Source organism: Culex quinquefasciatus, chromosome 2 (genome assembly GCF_015732765.1).
Source record: "Culex quinquefasciatus strain JHB chromosome 2, VPISU_Cqui_1.0_pri_paternal, whole genome shotgun sequence".
NCBI classification, from domain to species: domain Eukaryota; kingdom Metazoa; phylum Arthropoda; class Insecta; order Diptera; family Culicidae; genus Culex; species Culex quinquefasciatus.
Genome location: NC_051862.1, coordinates 164,237,338 through 164,255,159, shown reverse-complemented (window position 1 = coordinate 164,255,159; position 17,822 = coordinate 164,237,338). Strand labels below are relative to the sequence as shown.

Here is a 17,822-nt window from a genome sequence, read left to right as displayed (position 1 = left end):
GTGCGCTCCATTGCAAATGATAACATTCTAATTTGTTACAGTGGTCTGCATGTTTTGTGGTAAAATTTAAAAAAAATATGTTAAAAAATTTAAATTTGAGGTTTTTTTATAATGTTTAGTGTCGAAATATTTGTTGATGACTTAATGGATTGTTTGTAAAAATAAGTGTGTCTTTAATTATTCAAGAACAACCTAATGACTTATTTTGCAATTACACAACTAATCATGCTCTTATCAAGCTTTGTTTTCTCCTTGGTCTTTTTTCATTACCCTTTCCCATTTTTAACCTGTCATTACGCGAATCGAATTTGTCCGCCGTGGCCGCACTGAAAAAGGGCCACACCCGGCACTTCGGCACCATAAGGAGTGCACACACTTTAAAGTAAAGCAAATTATCACCCATTAATCGACCGACCAGAGTTCAGTTGCGAGCTACCTTACTAATGTGCGGCTCGTAATTTTGATAGTCACTTACTGGTTCTGGACCTGGGAAGCGAGAGCGGAACCCGCAGAGTTCGTGACTTTATGAAGCAATTGCAGCGGGCCACGAAATGACATTAATGTGCGTCTTCAGACGGAGTAAATGATTCAATTTTGGCTTTCTTTATTTTTCTTCCGCCGTTTGCAGCAAGAATATTGATCGAATTTTTATCCGTGCAAAATTTGGCACGGTCAGCCGGTTTTGGATGAAAAGTGGAAATTTGCACGCTTCATTTTTCACGCGCTTGCAATTTATTGCAAGAGCGCCTTATTGATCATTCGACTTGAGAAAGGTTAAATAAACTACCATTCATGCTGGCTATAATAAAAGCTCCTTTTTTGGGAAATTGAATTAAAAAATGTGTTCGATGTTGGTTTGCTTATTTTTGAAGATATCGAAAATTGCTTATGGGCCAAATAAATGTGAGTGGTGTTCGAAAACAGCTATTATTGAGCAATACTCTACGAAATGAGCTCTTTTAAATTTCGGTGCTTGTATTTGGCCGATACTTGTTGAGTGTATTCCGTACACCCAAAGATGCAAATTTGCATCTCTAGTTTGTCAATATCTTTTTCCATTCAAATTTGGCAGCTGGCCATTAGCGTGGCTAACGGATGTATGAAAAAGACAAAAGTGTTCAATTTCGTTTGCATCAACCAGGATTTTAAAGTACTATGACACCAGAAGCTAGCCTGAAAATTTGAGCTTATTTGGTTGAGGTTTAGTTGCTCCAGTTTCGATCTGAATTTATATGGAACATAAATAAATTTACTATGGAGAGTTGTAATTTTTTACATCTTCTTACAGGAAATTTCCCAAAACCCTGTCAAATTTTCCTATTATTAAGTTTCTTATAGGTTTTGTTCCGGGGAACAATTTTCTAGAACATCACAAAGAGCTAAGAATTGATCCCGAAAAGATACAGGATGATTTTTGAAGTTTACTATTTTCGGCAAAATTTCAAAACATGCTCACAAAATTAACCTGTACCTTTTCGGGATCAACTCCAGGCGCTTTGCGATGTTTCACAAAGGATCAAAAACTTTAAGAGGTTTCTTAGATGATAAAATTTTAATGGGTTGAGAAAAACTTCTTGTAAGAAGTGTTAAAAAGTGAAAAATAAATCAATTACATTCATTGAAATTCCATTCAGATCAAGGCTGGAGCATCTAAACCTTAACCAAATAAACTCAAATATACAAGCTAGCTTCGTGAGTCCTAAAACTTTAAAATTCCGTTTGACGCAAACGAAATTGAACACTTTTTCATGTACCCGTGAACCACGCTACTGACCATTCAAAAATGATACGTAATTTTCAGCAAAAATATATTTTTGAAGGAATTTTCTGATCGATTTGGTGTCTCCGTCAAGATTGTTGGTTATGTTTAGGACTTTTCAGAAAAAAAGTGTACACGGATATAAAATTTTTCATTTTTTACTATTTTTATTAAGACTTAAAGTTGTATTCCCAAAATACGAATTTCTTAATATTTTTTTTTAATTAAAGGGATTTTTTTTAATACGAAAATCGAATTTGCAATCATAAAATATTTCACAATTTGTTTGATAAAACATACCGTTTTCAAGTTATAGCTACTTTCAGAAAAAAGTGTTAATTTTTTTCTCGATTTATAGTTTCTGAGAATTCGCAAAGAATTCGAATCGATGATTTTTTTTTCTCTTGGTGTCATTTAACTAGCATGTAATTAAACTGACGATATCTCGGAAACTGGAGATCCGATTTTTAATGTATTTGAAACTTTTGCGAAATTTGGTGACCATTTTAATAAAAATATTTCAAAAAATTATATTTATTTTCAGGCCATTTCAAAAGTAATGCATGATTTTACAAATAACTATTGTGCATAATAGCGAAATTTTTAACATTATTTATTTGTATCGTTTATTTTGCACAAACTGTTTGGGGCCTTTCCTATAACCGAAGAAGCCATTTTGTACCATTTTCTTTTATGCATATCTCCATACAATTTTGACAGCTGTCCATACAAATATGCAACAAATCTGTAACTTTTGAAGGAATTTTCTGATCACTGTAAAGGTTTCAGCAAAGTTACAACTTAAAAAAAAATATATCTGGAGTTTTTTTTAAAAAAAAAGGGTCCAATAAACCAAATTTTCAGTTTTTGCTTTTTGGGTGTTTTTTAATACCCCTGACTCAAGGCAGTTTCAAAAACACCCAAGAAGCAAAAACTGGAAATTTGGTTTATTGGACCTTTTCAAAAAAAACTCCATATTTGTTTTAGGTAACAGAAACCTGAAACTTTTGAGCCATACGGAAGTCCGGCCGCCGAGAAATGATCTCTTGAAAAAACAAACAAAAAACACTATTTTTTATATGTTTTAGGGGACATTAACTGCCAACTTTTTAGAAATTTCCAGGTTGTGCGAAAAATCTTTGACCGAGTTATGAATTTTTGAATCAATACAGATTTCGCAAAAAAAATCTACTTCATTTTTCGGGGTAAAATAAATTTGCAATCAAAAAGTACCATAGTGAAATATTCATAAAGTGCACCGTTTTCAAGTTAAAGCCATTTTTAGATTACTTTTTTGCCCACTTTTGAAAAAAATATTTTTGAAAAGCTTAGAAAATTCTCTTTATTTTGCTTTTTTGTATTTTAACATAGTAAATCGGACCATTAGTTGCTGAGATATCGACTTTAGAAAATGGTGGGTTGTTTGGGTGAGACTAAGAAAACATAATTTTCCCTGTTTTTAAACCTTTGCATGGCAATATCTCAGCGACTAAAGGTCGTATCAACAAAGTTCAGAAAAGCAAAATATAGAGAATTTTCTCAGCTTTTCAAAAATATTTTTTTTCAAAAGTGGGCAAACATGTGCACTAAATGAACAAAATGGAAAACTGCGACTATTTTCAAAAAACTAACTTAATCCACCTATGTGGTTGTTGCCTTCCTCACTTTTCACCAACATTTGGTGATATGATGGGTTTGGACACAATTTCTATCTATCTTTCATCTATATATATATAAAATTTCGACGGTTTTGTTCGAACGCGAATCAATTCAACACGGAACGTCGAATAGAGGTGATATTTGTTGCGTTGGGTTCGTATAAGTCCAAGGAAGGTTCTTACGCCAAAAAGTTATAACTTTTGCCACTCTGGAACCGATTCCGGAAAATCTGCAGATGATATGGAGAAAGTTACGTAAAATCAAATTTAGATCACAGGAGGCTGAAGAAGCAAAAACGTTAAAAACGTCAACAAACAAAAAAAGGCAGAACGAAGTTTGTCGGGTAAGGCTTGTTTCTCAATAAAGAAATACACAAATGTCACTTAAGCGGTCATAACTTAAGACTGAGCGTTGTCAGATCTTCAATGTTTTGGACTCATTAGAAAGTTCTTTTGATTACCTAACCAACGATGGGTCGGATGATGGATCCGGACATTGTTTACATGCATTTAAGTGAGATCCGGCATCAAAAAAGTACATAAATATCACTTAAGTGGTCATAACTCGAGACAGGGTTTCCAGATCTTCAATGTTTTGGACTCATTGGAAAGATCTTTTGATGATCTATCCAACGATGGGTTGGATGATGGATCCGGACATAGTTTACATACATTTAAGTGAGATCCGGCATCAAAAAAGTACATCAATATCACTTAAGTGGTCATAACTCGAGACAGGGATGCCAGATCTTCAATGTTTTGGACTCATTGGAAAGGTCTTTTGATGATCTATCCAACGATGGGCTGGATGATGGATCCGGACATAGTTTACATACATTTAAGTGAGATCCGGCATCAAAAAAGTACATAAATATCACTTAAGTGGTCATAACTTGAGACAGGGTGGCCAGATCATCAATTTGTTCGACTCATTGGAAAGGTCTTTTGATTACCTATCCAACGATGGGTTGAATGATGGATCCGGACATAGTTTACATACATTTAAGTGAGATCCGGCTTCAAAAAAGTACATAAATATCACTTAAGTGGTCATAACTCGAGACAGGGTTGTCAGATCTTCAATGTTTTGGACTCATTGGAAAGGTCTTTCGATTACCTATCCAACGATGGGTGTGATGATGGATCCGGACATAGTTTACATGCATTTAAGTGAGATCCGGCATCAAAAAAGTACATAAATATCACTTAAGTGGTCATAACTTGAGACAGGGTTGCCAGAACTTCAATGTTTTGGACTCGTTGGATAGGTTTTTTGATAATCTAACCAACGATGGGTCGAGTGATGGGTCTGGACATAGTTTACATGCATTTATGTGAGATCCGATTCGCAACTCTGGCACTTTTTATACGTAACTTTTGAACTACTTATCGGATCTTCAAACAATTCAATAGTGCAGTATGGGGCACCAAACCGGATCGAATGCAACTAGATTGGCTCAAATCGGATCAGCCAGTGCCGAGAAAACTTGGCAAGAATTTTGAGCACCAAGGGGAATACGCACACACATACACACACACACACAGACATTTGTTCAGTTTTCGATTCTGAGTCGATAGGTATACATGAATATAGGTCTACGAGCTGTTTTTCAAAAGTTCATTTTTCGAGCAGGATTATAGCCTTACCTCAGTGAGGAAGGCAAAAGTTACCTAAAAATGGCTATAACTAGAAAACGGTGCCCTTTATGAAAATTTTACTGAAGTATTTTTGATTTCAAACTTGATTTTACATCGAAAAATTAAGTTGAAATTTTTTTGCGACTAGTATTTTGATTTTTTGAATTAGTATGGAATCAAAAATTCATAACTCGGTCAATGATTTCTTGCATAACCTGGAAATTTCTGAAAAGTTGGCATTTTATGTCCCCTAAAACAAATAAAAAAATAAAAAATAAAAATAGTGTTTTTTTTGAAAATCAAATTTTCAAAAAAATTCTTAATAAAGTAGTAGACGAAATACGTATCTGCAAGATATTAAAATATATAGCGGAATTAAAAGGAACAACTCGTCTCTTTGTATTAATAAAAATAATGTTATTAAATTGAAAGAAAAAAACAGATTTGACATTTTCAACAGCAGAAATTAACGCACTAATGAAAAACGGAACATTTCCAGCAATTGCACAGAGACATCAACGACTTCTCGACTTGACACAATCACAACCAAGTCGAAAAAGACACAAACCAAAAATAAAAGAAAACCACCTTCCCCGTTTGACTTTTGGACAGTTGGCGCAAAACCAAACCAAACCATAAAAAAGGAAGCCGCTTCATTAGCAATTCGCTACGTTTGAAATTGAACTGCAATTATCCACGACTTGACTTGACTGGCTCGAACCATTTCAGAAGTTCAACCAAGCGCGCCACCTTGCCAAGGACTGTGTGTCTTCATTTTTTTGGTTTTGCTCACCCTTTTTTTTCGGTGCCGGGTGTCATTCCTGTGGGGCGTTAATTCAATTAGTAAGTACCACAAAGCCGCACTGCCGTGGCCACACGCAGCCCCGAAGCTGCAATTTGGAGTGAGAACCGAGAAATTGTAATTCATAAATTTCAAAAAAATATTTATAAATATTAACGACAATTTTAGTCATTTGATTATCGCACGCTTCTACTATTTTTAAAAGAAGGAATTGCATTTAAAAAAAATCCAACCTGCAAATTCTAGTTTTTCCGTGTAACCACAAAACATTTCACCAGGACGACCAGAGTGTTAATGAATGGAGGGCAGGATTTCTGGGCTTCTTTCGGGTGTGTGTAACTCTTCACGCATCACACCTCTCCGAACTCAAACTTCCGAAGCAACTGATGAATTGCAAAAACCATAGACAAAACAAAAAAGGGCAGCTGTCAATGATTGACGTTATAAACACTTTGTTCAGAGTGGGACGTGAACGAGGTGTTGCGTTAGGTGTGCTGTTATTATCCGTTATGAAATTTCACGCCTCGAAACCGCAGACACACATTTTTAAGTACCGTAAACTGGGGTGACTTTGATAGCCTGGGGTGACATTGATAGAAATTTGAGGTGGTCACTAATTTTGATACGTCCAATGTAACAGTCACATTTTTGCATATATGTTCGATAATAAGCTATCCCTTAATGCTTACATACTCAAAATTCTCAAAAATGTTCAGATATTAATTTGACGGGCATTTGAAAAACCTATCAAAGTCACCCCGGGCTATCAAAGTCACCCCAGTTTACGGTAGGCTGTTTGTGCTTCCAAAAAAAAACTTTAGAACATCAGTGTGGTGGTCTCAGTTGGCAGTCATTGCTTGATGCGTTTCAGAGCCGTTAAAGGTGGTCTCTTTTTAGCAACTACATTTTAGGACATTTCTTCATTGGAAGATACTGCAAAAAAATAGAACACCTGAAATTAGATAAAAACAAAATGCAATTTTCATAGATCTAGGGTTTTTTTTTTTCAAAATTTATTTTCCCTAAAAGAGCACCCTGCTAGCAAAATCTAAGCGTAGAAATATGTACCCTCCCTGCAAAGGCCAATGAATTGATCTCAGTTGAAAGGTTCTCCAAATCTCTGAATTACAAATGTAACATCCTGGAGCAGAACTGTTAAATTCTAATTAACACCAATTGAATTGAATTGAAAAATGCAATTTTTTATTAGTTAAATTTACATGAATCACAATTTAAATAATTCTAAAATATCTATTCTCAGGCTCTTCGCAAAATGTATCGCAAATTTTAATTTTGTATTTTTGATTAGGACTTTCAAGAAAAAAGAAAGTAGTACATAGGGGAAAGTGGGGCAATTGTAACTAGCTAAGGAAATGCTCGTTTAACCCATTAAAAACGTTAAAAAATCTGTCGGATTTTTTAATGATCATCTTATTCCAGGTCTTTTCTAAGACTTTGATAGAACAAGTTTTTAAAAAATCCTGTTTTTCAATGTAAAAAATTGATTTTAAAATTTTTGAATTTACGTACGTTCTTCTCAACCAGTGGGGCAAAACGAACAACCCGTTGGAGCAAGAGGATCAATGCATGAAACAACATGTTAATTTGCTAACAATTGAACTGTTATCACTTAGATACATCACATTAGAATGTATTTGAAACGTTTCTTTCATGTTTAGATTAAATAATAATATTTTGGTAATAATTTAGTCGTTTTTACGAAAAAAAATTACTAAGATGATAAATAGTAAAATTTCATAATATCACTATATTTTGCATGGACAATTCTTTTAACAATTGTTCATCAGTTTTTAAGTACTTAAATGTATTTATTTCCCAATAAAATATGTTGTTGTAGGAATTAGTATTTTTTTCCATACTAAAAATCCATATGGTACACTTGCCCCATCTGGACAAGACTTTTTAAAAGCTCTCTACAAAAATGGCCAAAAGTTAAATCATACTTTATAATAGATGCAAGTCATTGGTAGGGACACTACTGATCTAGGAAAAATAGCTTTAGCTCATTTTATGCCTTAAAACGAACCCTAAGCCTTATGTTGTACTACAAATATTATAAGAAAACTAAGGTTTTGAAAAAAAAAACTTCATTAAATCTTCTGCCCGTTTACGTTTACATTTTTTTGGCGCCTATGTGATAGTAGAATCAGCTAATTGCATTGCTAGCAACAATTCCTCATACCGGAAATAATCAAAAATGTACGAACGTACGAGCGATGGTTCCTCTTGCCCCATTAGGGTGGAATCAAAAATTGGTTTCCTCAGCAGCACATTTTTTGGGTTCCTTTTAGGGTCACAAAACACCTTCCAAAATTTGGGAGCGATTGGTTAAGCCCACGATTGGCGCAAAGCGAATGAAATTTGTATGGAAATTACTATGGGGAAACTTGCATTTTCACATTTTTGAAATTACAAAATTTATGTTTACTTATTTTTTGAAACTAACACCGTAGAAGTATACACCTCGATGTCCTAAACAACTCCTTCGAAGACAGTAGGGTAGAGTAGTCATCAATGAGACACGGGGAACAATGATAAAATGGCTCTCACAAGTCGTAGTTTCAACCAATCAGGCTCATATTTGGGGGAAAGGTGTGTCTACTGGATACACATCTGCCATATTAGTGGCTTTAGTTATGGACGCTCCCTTGAAAAGCAATTCATAAATGTTTGATTATGGGGTGTAAAAGTAAATTATGGACAAAAAATACTTTTTCGCTCGTAGGCTGCCATTAACACCAAAACTAATATTTCTTCAAATTTCTTTCGACGTTCCATAGGGATTAAGTTGGGCTACAATGTCCTTTCATTAGATTTGCCCAAAATTTAGAATATACCCAGAATCCAGGGCTGTCTCATTGTTCCCCACTCATTTCAGCCCATGAGTAACAATGAGACACTTTGATTTTTCTTCAATAAACTTTTCAAAATCGATGGAAATCTTTCAAAACATGAATTAAAAGTGATTTTTGGCATATTTATAGAGTTTAAACTTGATTTAACAAAAAATACTAAGTTATTTGGTATTAATATATGGATTTTACAAAATTTCAATACTTTTTAGTGTAACTTTTGTTATTAAAAGTTTCATGTTAGCAAAATTGCTCTAAAATGTTCAAGGCAAGTCACTTACAATGAAACAATACAAAAACATGATGTTTTGCTAGAAAAATTTCGATTTTCGTAAAGTGTCTCATTGTTCCCCAGCTGTCTCATTGTTCCTGCCAAGTGCGTCTACAATGAGACAGTTGAATAACTCTGGCTGTAGATGTCGGATCGATCTCATATTTTGGTCAATGTTAGAACACATTAAAAGAAAGATAATGCAACTAAAAGCTCATTAAAACATGCTAATGGAAAAATTAGAAAAATCGTTGAAAGTTGAAAACCAAAAGTGTCTCATTGATGACTACCCTACCCTATGGTGCTAACTTGCTTCTAAAAAAAAGTTACAGAGCGTTCAAGAGATTCATTTCAGAATACTCGGTGAAAATCATACTTTTTGCCAACACTGCCAAGTCAATTAGAAACTTTCATAAATTTTAATATATTTGAGGAATTGGTCAATGTCTTCTGAACATTTCTTCATAACGATTTTACGTAAGGCTCATCAAAATATAAGCACAATCGTGTTTATTTTGTATTTCATGGTTCCTTCGGCAATGTTGGCAGAAAATGTGAGTTTCACTGATTATTTCAATACACTATTTTTGAAAACTCTGTACCTTTTTTGTGATGCACTTTAGCACCAAACTGTCTTCGGGAGAGTTGTTCAGGACATTCAGGGCTATACTTCGACGGTGTTAGTTTCGTAAAATAATAAAACATGAATTTTGTAAATTCAAAAATGTGAAAATGTATGTTTCCCCATAGTAATTTCCATACCAATTTCATTCACTTTGCGCCAATCGTGGGCTTAACCAATCGCTCCCAAATTTTGGGAGGTTGTTTGGGACCCTAAAAGGGACCCAAAACATGTGTTGCTGATTGGATTTTTATGATTTTAAAATTTTCCATATAACTAGATTCCACCCTATTGCCCCATGTGGTCGTCTTGTCCCATCTTCCCCTACACGCGAAATAATTCTATTTTTAGATTTTTTCTTGTTTCAACAACTTGATTCGAACAACCTTTACCCCCTTACTTTTTTTTTATTTTTTATGAGTTTTGATGGAGATATAGAACAAACGGATATTTTTATTTCGGCCTATGTGGTTGATGCCTTCTTCACTCTTTAACAACAACGGGTAATAAGATCGTTTTGGACACAAGTTTCATCATATTTTTTAAGATCCGTAATAACAAAAATATTCATATCACTCAAGTGGTCAATACTCGTTGACTCTTTGAAAAGTCTTTCGATTACCTATCAAACGATTTGTAACATGATAATATTTAGTGCGATTGGAGAGAGTTATTGTACCAAAAATAACAGAATTCAATAGTAACCCAAGTTCTACTTTTCAGCACTGAAATGGATGATGAAAAGTTGATCTTTTCAGCACTTGTTTGGAAATATTATACTTTTCAACTTGTTTTAATTTAAACGATTCATTGACTAAATGCATGGACACTGAAAAAAAAAATAAAAGTACCAAATTCCTAAATTTTAGGAATTTTGGCTCCTTTCCTTATTAAGTAATCCAAAAAACCCGATTACTAAATAAGGAAAAGAGGCAAAATTCCTAGAATAAAGGAATTTGGTACCGTAAACTGGGGTCAATCGGGACACATGGGGCGAATTGGGACAGCAGTTTTAACCTTGTTGGAGCACAATATTTTGATATTTCTGGTTGGTTTCGGTTAGAACAGTCTCAGGCCAACAAAATGTGTACATCCATTTCCAAATTTAAAAGCTTCAAGTGCTCTAAAAACTGCTGTCCCTATTCAGACTGTAGTCCCGATTCACCCCTGATTACGGTACTATTTTTTTATTTCAGTGGACATTTGTCCTATAATTCAGCCAAATGGTGTTTTCGGAATTGCAAAAAACGTTGTATGGAGCTCGTTGCAAAACTCGTTATTTTTTATCACTCGTCGTATTTATGCCGAGCTTCCGTGGCCGTGAGGTTACGGGTTTCGCCTTGTAAGCGGAAGGTGATGGGTTCGATTCCTGTCTGGCTCGGCAAAGTCAGACCCCTTAAAAGACTAAATATGCTCACTGGGAATACTGACCGGAAGGGGATGGGTTTCGACTAGCGGCGTGCTGGGTTTCCAATCCAGCGGTCGTGAGTTCGATTCTCGTACCGGGATGATGAAGTTATGAAGTTAAAAATAAGTGGTTGATAATTTAGTGGAATCAGATCACGAGGGGTTACATTATTCTAATTAAAAAAAAAATCTTCTTCCAATTACTAATCCTTTCCTCATTTTACTCTTTCCAGGACGTGCTCGAGGAGTACGAGGAGCGGGTGAAGCGGCGCGGCAACATGCCCAAGATTGACCCGGCCTGCCTCAAGTGGACCCCGTTTGTGGCGCCAACGCCGTCGACGCCATCCTCCTAGCGCCAGTCGTACCACCACCACCATCACCATCATCACTCTTCGCTTCATCACCACCAGCACCACAATCCGTACGGGTCGTACTCGAATCCGTTCGTCAACCAGTACCATCAGTATCCGTATTCGCACCATCACTTTAGCCAGTACTACAATAATAACAATTATTTGGCTGGCGGAGGTGGAGGTGGTGGTGGAGGGGGAGGGGGAGGAGGCGGAGGAGGAGCAGGGGGTCACCAATCGTCCGGGGTGACAACGACCACGCACTATCTGACGCACAGAGATCGGGGAGTCTTCTAGGAAGGCTGATGAGGAGGACGAAGAAGAAATGCATGCTTGTGTGTGTTTGTGTCTCTAGGATAATTCAACTCTAGCTTTTAAGTGAGATATTGTACGCAATTGTATCCAGTTTTTATGATAATTAAGGGTAAACTTATAAGAAGGCCCACTATTTTAAAAACGCATTTACTGCTAAACGGTACAAAGTGGTTTTAAAACGGTTAAGTTTTGTCTTTTATTTGTGTGTGCATTAACTTTATGGATAGGTTACCTTGGTTAGTGAATGTAGTAGAAAAATTATCTGTTTGTTAGATATCAGCAATTTAAAAAATAAATAATTTAGCGCATTAAAGAAATAATCCTGGTGTTTACGGAAAAGTATTCCGAAAAAATATTCAAAAATCTCTATTCCAAGGCAGGATCTCCCAAATTCCAGATCCATTTCAAGTTTCCGTTAAAATTGGGATTGCATTACTGGATTGCAGCCCGTCTAGATGCAGGGATGGGTTGTAGAGGGTTAAGGTTGAACGAAAAAACTGGATTTACTCCAGATTTCTCAAATAAAGTTGGTTGGTTTATCTTAAAGAGCACACATTCTTGAACATCGAAAGAAAGGTCAAACAAAATTTTGAACTTCATTTTAAATTCTTTTATGAAAATTGCAATCAAAAAGTAATTTATTGAAATATTGATAAAATGTACCGTTTTTCAAGTTCTAGCCATTTTTATGAAATTTTTATGAAAGTCGCTATTTTTCAATTTTCAAATATGTGCAAAAAATCTTCAATTGTAAGCAAACACCTTTGAAGATTTTTTTTTTGAGTGGCTGACAAAATTCCCTACATTTACTTTTGTTGAACTTTGTTGTTTAAATATGGCCATACAAAGATAAAAAAAAACAATTTTCTCAGGTTTGCCTAGCTGCCAAGCTATTCAATTTTCAAATTCAAATTCAAATTCAAACTTCAAAAGTAGAAAATCGAAAAGCTGGGCAGCTAGGAGTCAAAACTAAGATTCCAAGGCCAAAAAATTCAATTAATTATTTAAAAAAAATCAAATAATAAGTTAGATTTTTTTTTAGATTTTTTGATAAATCACTACTTAAAAAAAATAACATTTATAAAATTTTTTTTTGCTCATTCTTCATTTATTTTGCTTTTGCAATTAAATGTTGCTTATTCAATGTATTATTTGGATTTTTCAAATTCAAAAATTCTTTTTATTCGAATGAAATTCTTTTCAAAGCTTTATTGATATTTACAGAATCAATTATTTAACTGAAAAAATGGTGCCAGAAACATAATTATCCATTTCATTAAAATGTTAAATATATGAAAAAAAAAACTAGGATTTTTGTCTAAATTGAAGTTTTTCTTTTTAAGGAATTGATTAAATGGTTTTTTGTTTTTCTTAAATCAGCAAGCAAAATATATAATGTATTTTTTGAACAGCTCTACAGTCATAAAATTCAGTTTGGAAAATCTTATAAAAGGCAAAATAGCACAAATATTTTTAAAGAAGAATATAAAATGTTTCAAATTGAGAAACTAGCAAACAAAAACTATTTTTTTTGTCATAAACTTAAATTTTTTAATGAAATTTATTGCGGTTCAATTCATTTTTTTGTGAGTTATTTCAAATATTTTGTATAATATTTTTAAATAGGTGCCTAACACTGCAAAAAGTGTTTTTTGTAATAAAGATTTTAATTCAAGTTTCGTTCCAATAAATTTTCATTCATAAGTATCAGAAACGTTTATTTTTTTTTAAATAAATTTTTGTGTTGAAGAAATTAAGCTTTAAACAAACATGCAACAACCAAAGGAATTTGAACTTTTTTTTTAAAGATAATCAGGGTATTAAACTGTAATCGTGTTTTCGTCGATTACAAATAAAACTTTAAAAAAATATTAAATTATTACATTGTCAATAGTTTTCTTTGGGTTTGCTTTCTTAAAATCAAGATAAATAAATTATATTTGCAACACTGGTTTATTTTTATTTTTTTTTTAAATGAATCTTTTTTTCAAACATGAAAAAATTTGATATTTTTTTTCAAATTTTATCCAACATTAGTTTCGGCTCGTGACTGCCTCAGAAAAATCAGATCTGGCCCGCATGGCCAAGAGGTTGGGCACCCCTGCTTTAAATGATTCTTTTTTGGAAATCACTTTTTAGTGATCGATAAAAAAAATCCTTCAAAGATTTCAAAAGCAATTTTTGTATGCACAGTAGCCAAATTTGTTTGGAAAATGATATGGACAAATTGATGATGCAACATGACTACTTTGGGAATACGGGAAGACACCCATACAGTTTGAGCAAGATAATTCAAAAAAATAAAATTGAAAAAACAAACTTCAATAATGTTTCAAAATTTACTGCTGGTAATGTAACAAAATGGCAAAATAAAGGCTTTCCTATCGATTAAATCTAAAGAATTAAATTGGCATTTAAGTGATTAAAAAGTACAGTTTCAAAACTCAAATAAAAAAAAATCAATACTGATATCAACTCGATTTGACTTTGAGCTTGTAGAGAACATCTGATACTACTATCTGAGCCTACATTTTTTACAAATAAAATAGACACGTTTTTTAAGTTATAAAAAATGTCCGCAAAACGATTAAAAAAGTGAAAAAAAAAAACAATTTGGGTACAGTCCATACTCGAATACCCGAAACCTCGTTTTTTCGTATTTTTTTTTTTAATTTTAATTCTGCGACCCCATTGAAGTCAATTTTTTATGTCCTGCTCGTAACCTAAAACTTTACCGAAGACACCAAATCGATACGAAAATTCCTTTTTATAATACAGATTTTTTAATATTTTATTTTTCCTTATTTTTTTTTTTGAAGGTTGAATTGACAAAACAACAATGGCTTAACCCTCTACTGCCCAAATTTTTTTTCGAAAATATTTATTTTTCCCGTGTTCAGGAGGTCATTTTGAGCAACTTTTGTTCTACGAAAAACTTTACTTCTCTTGTTTTATGTTTTTCTTGTTTTATTTTTAGTTTTTTAATTTGCATTTATCTTGTTTAGTTTATGTTTGTTTTTGGAAGTATTTGGCCTATTCTACCATCTAATATAATTACATTTTGCCTATCTAATTTTTTCACGTTTTTACAGTCATTTTTTTTCAATTTTTTTCTGCTATAGAATGGCACCATCATCATTTAAATTGCGAAAAAATGCGTAGGGGCATAGTCTGGGACACTACAAAAATTACTGCATACTTCTTTTTACTGAAAGTATAGGAAATGTTAGTAAAAACACAACCAAAGTTGACCCCTAAAAAAATGACATTTTTAAAAACACTGGCTAAGTCACATAAAACAAGTTAAACTCCCAACCCTAAATTTTCTAATATTTTAAGAGTTCTTCTTTCCAATGCTTTTTAAAGGTCAAAAATCGGTTGGAAAATGGATTTTTGGCGATTTTTTAGATTGAAGCCCGTCTAGAGGCGGGGTTAGGTTGTAGAGGGTTAAGGGGTTTCATACATGTAAATCGTCAAAAATGTCAGCGGTTGGTATGAGCACACACTCAAACTTTTTTTAAATCTTTTTGCTGGGCATTATAAAATACATTTTCATCTTTAAAAAAAATAAATATGAAGACATTTGGATGTACCATTGTCGAGATATAGCTATTTTAAGTAAGCAGTTTCAAAAAACGGGTGCCACGATATCTCAACAGTGCTTTTACCAAATCGGCTCAAAATGTTGGTGAAGACTCGTTAAACCGGTCCTGTGTGCATGACGAAGGTCGATTTTCAAAAACTTAATTTAAAAAAAAGATAAAAATTATGTTTTTCCTAAAAAAATCGACAGTTTTTGATTTTTGTATTTTTTAACAAAGCAAAATTTCAAAATCGGGCTTCGTCATGCACACGGGATATGTCTTGGGAGTCTTCACCTCAAATTTCAGCCAATTCGGTCAATCCCATCTCGAAATATTGTGGCACCCGTAAATAAACTCGGTTTTTAGAGAAAAACGTTTACAAAGTTTGACAGTTCGCTTTGCTCATTGCAAATTTGCGAACTTAAATCGTCTCTTACTCAGTTCAGTCACGAAGTATCATCATGAAGGAGTGATTGAAAATCGTCTTTTTAATGAATTTAGTGAATTTTCTGTAAAATGAAATTTTGTGATTTTCTACATGTATGTAACCCCTTAATTGGACACAAGAAATGGGTGGACATTGTTTTATAGAAATTAAAAAGAGAAGCTGACATCATTCAATAGATTGATTTAATTTGTATGCATCTGATCAGCTCAATGCTGAAAATGTAAACTTTCTAACTAAGACGTAAAATATATTTTTGAATTTGTTGATAAATCGTAAAATAACGCAATTCTTTATTTAGTTTGTAACAAATGATATTTAATTTACGCGATAGCATTAAAAACTTATTTAACTAGATGTCAATTTAGATCACTAACATTACACGTAAGATTATCAAATGTATGTGTTAGTTGTAAGATGTAAGTACTCAATCGATGTTAATTGTGAAGAATCATAAAAAAAACCTTAAGAATGTAAATCTCTCAAATTAAGGAAGGAAACCCCCTTAATCCACCATAGAAATAAACTCAACGTAATTTAAAAAAAAAACAACAAATTTGTCGAAATCTAATCCAAAATACCGCTCGTTTTGTGAATAAACTGGTGTTTTAAAATTCAATCGCATTACAATTGCTCACACCGAACGCGCGGTGAACCGAAGAAAAGAAAGCCCTTTTCAAACCTGAAAGAAAAACCTTTTTTTTTCCTTACAGCAAGTGTGGGAGGGGAAAACGCAACCCCAGCTCAAACAAAAAAGACTTAATCGAGGGTGAAACTTTTACCTTTTCGCGAAGGAAAAGATCTCCTGGGTAAGAAACAAGAACACATTTTTCAACACACCCACGTGGAGTTCCCGCGAACACGTGCGGCGCCCCGCTGAAAAACAATGCCCAAGCATCAAACATCAATTTTTGCGCAGTTTTCCGCCAAAACCTTCGATAACTTTGTCAAAGTAAGTGTACGTCTGAAGCCAGACAAAAAGTGCCTCCGTCGTCGCGACGTCAATTTCGCACGGCTTTCCTTCCAAAGTCAAAAGTTTTGTTCCCTTTGCCTTGAAATTGTGTTCAATACGCTGCTTACAATCCTTCCCTTTCTCGACGAAATACTTCTTGTCGTCGTCTGGCACTCCGAATTGCGGCTCCTCTCCTCGAGCCATGTTCCCGGCTCAAGTGGTTTGATGTGTTTTTTTGGGAAAAAGAGTAAGTGCGTGCTGAAATTAAGGGGATGATTGTTTTCGTGGGGGGAAATTGGGGCTTTTCATCGAATAACAGTTTCTTTAGCGGGATTTATATTTTGATTTGTGAAGATGTATACATCTTTTAAAAATTAATTTGATTTTCTGCTTATTTCATTTAAACGCAAAATGGAAAATTTGTTGAATAAGTTATGTGCGCCACCATTTTCAAAAAAAAACATTTTTTTACAGACTATTTTGCTTTTTTTTGTAAAAAGTGTCTTTGTTCAAATGTTGAATTAAAAACTGATTTAAAACAATTAATAATAATGTAATTTTCTGATTTTGGGTATTAAAAATGTTTTCAATGTTTTATTTTATATACAATTCTGATATTAAAGAAAGGCTAAAAGACCAAAACTCTTGCATTTTATTTTTTCTCAAGAAGCCAAAAAAATTACTATCGCAAAAACTGTTGATCCACTTTTAAGAATAAAAAGCAATAATTTGTGATAAATTTACCTAATTCGAAAAAAAAATCTAAGTTTAAATCAAGTAAATTTGTTCAATGCTTTTACTCAGAATCTGTTTTTTGATAATATAGTAAGTTTCAAAAAATTCCCCATAATTGCTAACATTTTTAAAATACTGAAGTTTTTATAATTTGCAATAAGATTTTGCGAAATTTGGATTGCTTTTATTTACTTTTAGGCCATTGAGAAATTTTATTTCGAGTTTTTGTCCCCCAACCTACATAATTTCCGAGGGACAAAAAAACTGACAAAAAAATTTCATTGAAAAAACATGTTAAATCAATTGGAAATTATACAGAACACATTGCATTATGTTTATGTAGGTTTTTAAATAAATAAACCTTTTTACAAATTTTGAATTTTGGAACCACTGACGAAAAAGTTCAATTTA

General features: G+C 33.5%; 1 protein-coding gene across 1 annotated transcript in view; it reads left to right on the top strand.

The window, feature by feature from the left end:
• The window catches only part of LOC6038084 (histone acetyltransferase KAT7), a 200,630-nt gene extending 188,341 nt beyond the window's left edge, over positions 1–12,289 (top strand). The window contains exon 10 of the mRNA XM_038251704.1: positions 11,264–12,289. Coding sequence (XP_038107632.1) covers positions 11,264–11,383 — 120 coding nt within the window. The 3' untranslated portion in view covers positions 11,384–12,289. The remainder of the gene's footprint in view (positions 1–11,263) is intronic.
• Positions 12,290–17,822: the final 5,533 nt, after the last annotated feature.